This window comes from Plodia interpunctella, chromosome 29 (assembly GCF_027563975.2).
Source record: "Plodia interpunctella isolate USDA-ARS_2022_Savannah chromosome 29, ilPloInte3.2, whole genome shotgun sequence".
Lineage (NCBI taxonomy): Eukaryota > Metazoa > Arthropoda > Insecta > Lepidoptera > Pyralidae > Plodia > Plodia interpunctella.
In genome coordinates this window covers 1,399,867-1,405,389 of record NC_071322.1, presented here as the reverse complement: position 1 = coordinate 1,405,389, position 5,523 = coordinate 1,399,867, and the positions used below count along the sequence as shown (strand labels likewise).

General features: G+C 34.2%; 1 protein-coding gene across 5 annotated transcripts; it reads left to right on the top strand.

Moving 5' to 3' along the window:
- Window positions 1–980: 980 nt before the first annotated feature.
- Window positions 981–5,523, top strand: LOC128682273 (uncharacterized). Of its 5 annotated transcripts, none has more exons than XR_008406105.1 (5): window positions 981–1,114; window positions 1,631–2,331; window positions 3,562–3,738; window positions 4,110–4,221; window positions 5,339–5,523. XR_008406105.1 is itself a non-coding variant. In XM_053766899.1 (5 exons), the coding sequence occupies exons 1-4, from the start codon at window positions 1,090–1,092 to the stop codon at window positions 4,207–4,209; spliced, it is 999 nt and encodes a 332-aa protein (XP_053622874.1). In that variant the 5' UTR covers window positions 981–1,089; the 3' UTR covers window positions 4,210–4,221; window positions 5,342–5,523. The 5 variants fall into 5 exon arrangements, 4 of the variants coding, with proteins under 4 accessions (XP_053622874.1, XP_053622873.1, XP_053622872.1 ...); XM_053766899.1 differs by having other exon boundaries at window positions 3,562–3,734; window positions 5,342–5,523; XM_053766898.1 differs by having other exon boundaries at window positions 3,562–3,734.

The following is a 5,523-nucleotide window of genomic DNA, read 5'->3' as shown; positions in this document are numbered from 1 at the left end:
ATTTCTTCTCAGCAGCGGTCGTTCCGAAATGCTAGTAGTTTGTAGCTTTGGTAAATATCATTTAATTTAAATTATGACGTAAAAAAGTGCCAGTGAAGGCCCAATTTCTGAGTAAATTATTTGATTTTTGATTTTGACAAAAGCGTTAGTGTTGGTATGTTTGTGTGTAGGCGATAATCTTTGAAACTCCCCAACCGATTTCGAAAATTCTTACACAAGTAGGAAGCTACATTATTCCTGAATGACATAATGTAGGTACCTTTTATCCCACAGGATAGATATTCCCACAGGAGCGAAAGAGACGCAGAGAGTAGTTAATAATTTAGTATTTAAAACCGGCTGTCTAGATTTTGCAAGATTTTCCCGAAATGCCTGTGACTAAATCAATTTTAATGCGTGATTTGTTTGTAGCTAATGTATTGCTTGCTATTATATGTACAAAATAATGAACAAACATGTTGCAGAGTAGGGGCTTATTCAAACAAAACTGACGTCTAATATTAAAATATTACACAATGCATGCATATTCATACTAAGTACAATATTAATATTATAAAAACCGCTTGATGAAATTTGGTGGTTCATTTAGTTGAAGACCCCCGTTCAAATATAGGCCACCTACTTTTCAAAATTAAACCCCCAAATTACTATGATAAAAGTAGGGTAAAAGTTTTTATGCACATCATATCTGTTCCGTTTTCGAAGGGAAATTCACGCGGTCGAAGCCGCGTGACACAAGCTAGTTCACAAATAAAACCAACGCAAGTCAATTTGGCGATAGATTTGCGTGGCGGTTCCTTGCGCTTTCCTCAAATTAATTACAATAATTTACATAAACCTCATCAAAAAATGTAACCACGTTACACACAACCAGAATGTCTACAAAGCATATAAAAAATTAAACTACACTTAAGTACATCCGATCTATGTGAATTGAACCTTATGATTGTACATATAATGATTTAGGTGCATGTACCAATCAAAATAATAAGCGTAAATGAAATTTTACTTTGTTTTCTTTTTAATTTGAAAATGACACGAATTTATAATTTTAGCTCATAATACCTTAGTGTTTGTAAACGTCAAAAAATGATTGGCAAAATTGTAATTTTGTGTGAGTATATTTCTATTTTTTTTTTATCTTTAAGTCAATTTTGTGATAGTACTAGCTTTTGCCAGCGAATTCGCCCGCGTATATTTCCCACGCGCACGATTATTTTTCCAGGATGAAAGCTATGGTGTTCTACTCCATACTTCAAACTACAGGTAAGTATGCAAAATTTCATGAAGACTGGTACAGGTAGATAGAGTGTGAAGAGGTAACAAACAAACTTACTTTCGCATTTATAATATTAGGTGGGATTGGGATAGTATAGGTAATAGGCTTGCGCATTTTCGAAATCTATGGTAATAGGGTCCAGTTTGCAATAAATTCGAATTAAATGAATTTGCATCCTATCTTATAAATGCGAAAGTCTGTCTACATGATTGGAATACAAGTTATGTGGCACGAGTAGGATTGCAACCAGGGACATTTCGATTACAGGACGGTCTTAACGTCTTAACCACTGGTGGACCACTATCAAATCTGATAAGGCTCACACATCTCTGAGCATGATATTTTTTCCAGATTTTATAGCAACAGCATTGGGCAGACTTATAATAAGACATAGACACCCCATGGAAAGAATTTCGAACAATCGAAGAGAAGATCCGATCGAGAAAGTACCAAAGGACGTGTTTGAATTTCTGGCCAACGGACCCTCGTTAAGAGGTGGGGAGGATTTTATAAAACTACCGAAAGATGTCTTTGAAAAATGGCTTGCGAAAAACCAGGAAGCTCAACCCACAAACGATAGTCCATTGGGTGATATACAATCTCAAACAGACGTTCCTACAGACAATCTTGACGCGATAACAATCCTTGGCGATTACAACAATACTGACGATAAAACTATTAATGTTACTCCAGAAGTTAATAACGATTTGATTAAAAAAGTTATCGCACTTAAAAAAGAAGAAACGAATCGTAACAAAAACGATTACAATAAGATCAATGTTAAACAGAACAACCATAGTAATCATGGAAGCGAGACAGCTGTAAAACAAAAACTAATGCAGCTTATAAAGAACACGAAATCTTCAATAGACAAGAAGACTGAACCGATACAGGCTATCCATGACGCTCATAAGCAAAATAGGGTGTATAAGATTGGATATTTAGTGAGTAACATAAATAGAACTCAAGATAGCCTGAAAGAGTTTTATAATCATGTGGAGAAGAATATCAGGCAGTGGGATGTTCTGAGAGCTTTGAATGCATACGATCAGGTAAGATTCTTCCTATTTAAGAGCTGATCAAGGGACTATTGTCTATGAGCTCTTTTTCTTATAGTATATTCCTCGTGGCCGAGACTCGTTAACATTTGTGTAATCACACACAAACGACTTTCTTGGTTGATATTAATCGAGTGGTTTACCATTGCCTACTCTGTTTCACACAGAAGATGACCAATCATCAACTAGATTGAAGCTTTCCTCACAATGTTTTCCTTCACCGGAAGCAAGGTGGTCTATGAAAACTACTTTAAACATGAGTCAGATTATGTTATGAAGCATATAACATATGCTATGCCAAACACGATTTGTTCGAATCCTACAAGCCATACCATGAAACATAAAGCACATAACACATTCTAAGCGTCCACACGTTCTATTTTTTTTACACGGCTCGTACTCGATATGGGAAAAAGATACAGTATGTGGACGTTAATAACGTGATAGGTTTGTATGTATCGTGGTAGACATTCCGTGACCTCGGCTCACAGGTGTATTCATGTGTAAATACTAATTTCATGCCTCTATCCCCTAGTGTATTATGTGTAAATATTATATTAATTTGTTGTCTGAATATACTCTATTTTTACGAAATATTCCTTGTATTATAGATTTTACTTACTATTATAGATTTTTATCGGTTGATAGGTATACCTCTTAGAACCCTTGTATTAGCTTTGTTTTTGGGTTTATCTTGTCAAGTCTATTTTTTCTTCATTAATTTAGATATATGTAATTGTCTTCATTTTCTTTCAAATATTTATTTACTTATTGTATTTTTTTTTAAATTTCGTGGCTCCATCGTTCGCCAACACGATGATTTTGCCAACGTCAAGGTTGAAATTGACACGGAGTATAATATGTTATAATGATATTATAAACACGATGTTATAATATATTTATATACTTTTCTATTTTAGGTTACACACTGATCCGTGTTTACTTATTGTATAAAATATTTTCATACTGAATTACTATAAACATATTCAAATGTCAATCTTGACAACCTAAACAGAAATTTCTAAAAAAAAAATATCTAACTCATGGAATTAGGTAGGTATTCCGTACAACGAAGTACTTATTAAATCCATGTTCTAACCTTCTTTCACATTAAAAACATCAATCATAATTTTATTCCCATTAAGACCCTACCCTACCTTTTTAAAAAGGAAATCTTCTCTTGTTCTTGCTTCATTATCCGGTTTACACCCCTAATTCTTGCAGGTTAAAACAGCAGACGAGTTTCTCTCCAAAGCATTGTATATACTGAACATGGTCGGCGCCTCAACCTTCGCCAGATCACTGAACGCTAACCCAGAGTCAACCACGTCTACCAGCACGGCTAATGATGGTGACGTCACAGACAGACTGGCTTGGTCTTATTACGATGATAACATGTAGGTTTGTATTACGTGTTTATACATTGATGACCATAACACTCTCATCTCTGCGTGTTCGTGGTTGCGTACGGGGTTGTGAAGCCGCGAAGCCTGTGGTCAGCTAAAAGCTAGTATCGCTGGGTTAATATCTCATAACACAAGTCTCGAACTCACTTTGCGGTTAACACAATCTGTGTGATTTCTCCTAATATATTTATTTATTTACTACCTCGTGCCAATAGGCAATTAAGGCGGTTGATATAATCCCCAAAACACTTGATTTGAGGTACTTGTCACGTGCGTTGAATGTAATATGATATCTCTAATGAAAATAAAAGCTTGTATCAAACATGTCATATTTGTAAAAAAAATAATGATAATTTATCTTGGCAGGAAAACGTTCAATAAAATCCACGCGCATGGGCCCCTACCACAGAACAGATATACGAAACAACAGACGCTATTGCGTGACGATAAACGTGAAACTAAATGAAGCATTTTACAGGTTATAATCTAAGAGTTACAACGAAAATTATGTCTCACTTTTGGACTATAGTCTGTCAAGAAATTAAAGATATTAAATGAGATAAAATTATTTATATAAATTTGTATACAATTTTTATGGCTAAATATGCTTGTTCACCTTTAAATACAATGTACCAGCCATGTATATCAAATTGTACCCTATTTAAGGCAAATATATAATTTTTGATTTTGAGGGCGCTCTGTCCTCTTACCAGGCAACACTTGGTATAAAAATTGCGAAAAAATGTGTTTTACAAAAAACTCTATCCTTTTTTAGACTGACTAAGTATTTTACAAAAAAAACTATCTTTTTTTCGACAGACTAGTCTGTGACTAAAGTGAAGAAAACCTATTTTGACTAACAAAATTTTTTTGCGATTGCAACACAAAATAGAATCGTCAAGATTGCTTGATAAACACCCGTGTTGCCAGCCGACCGGAGACAGCGCCCTCACTTAATTTGTTCACTTTCTTGACAGACTGTATACTTTTAGTTGAAATTCATTTTAGTTTTTGTAGATTTAAATATTAATTAAATGGTTATAAGTTGTATTTTAGGAAAAATATTTATCAATGAAGAGCTAGGCTCCATAGTCCTTTGTTGCGTTGACTTCCGTCGATGGAGCAACGTAGAAATTGTATGGAATTTTGACATACGTCAACACGAGCGGCACAGAAACACTTTTATACCAATGGTATACAGAAAAGTAGTAAAATATACAGGGTTGCTGGTATCAAACGCAAAGCCTCCTAAAGACTACTTACTAACAAAACAAGCAACTTTTATTCTACGACTTTTCGTGATTCCTAGTGTTTTTTTTTTTTCATATAAAAAAAATACAATTTAATTTGCGATTCTACACATGTTAACTCTATGTAATAGCCAAGCAACACGAGACAGTGCAGTAGCGTTATGTAGCGGAATCGAACATAGAGTTAACGTTTTATAGAAATTACATTAAAACTAAAAAGATTTTTTATTTATTTATTACGTTTAGACAAAAGTCGTGGAACAAAAGATGTTATGTCTCTATGTACCTTATACGCCTTTGGAAGGTTATGCGTTAGATACCAGTGATCTTGTATAATACTTCCAGTAGTAGCGGCAAATCGCTGCGTCGACGCAACAGAACACGACCGAGCAATGTTACCGCGCTCTTACATAAATAAAATCTCATTTTCATTAGGTAAGTAATTTTAATATTACTGATAAAAATATTATTTGTTGCACATTATTTTATTAACATCCTCAATAAATATAAAATAAAATATTTACAATCTA

Coding starts and splice junctions, on each gene's coding strand:
- LOC128682273 (XM_053766899.1), top strand. CDS start 1,090: ATGATTGGCAAAATTGTAATTTTGT. Junction 2,332..3,561: donor CTTTGAATGCATACGATCAG/GTAAGATTCTTC, acceptor TAATTCTTGCAG/GTTAAAACAGCAGACGAGTT. Junction 3,735..4,109: donor TCTTATTACGATGATAACAT/GTAGGTTTGTAT, acceptor TTATCTTGGCAG/GAAAACGTTCAATAAAATCC.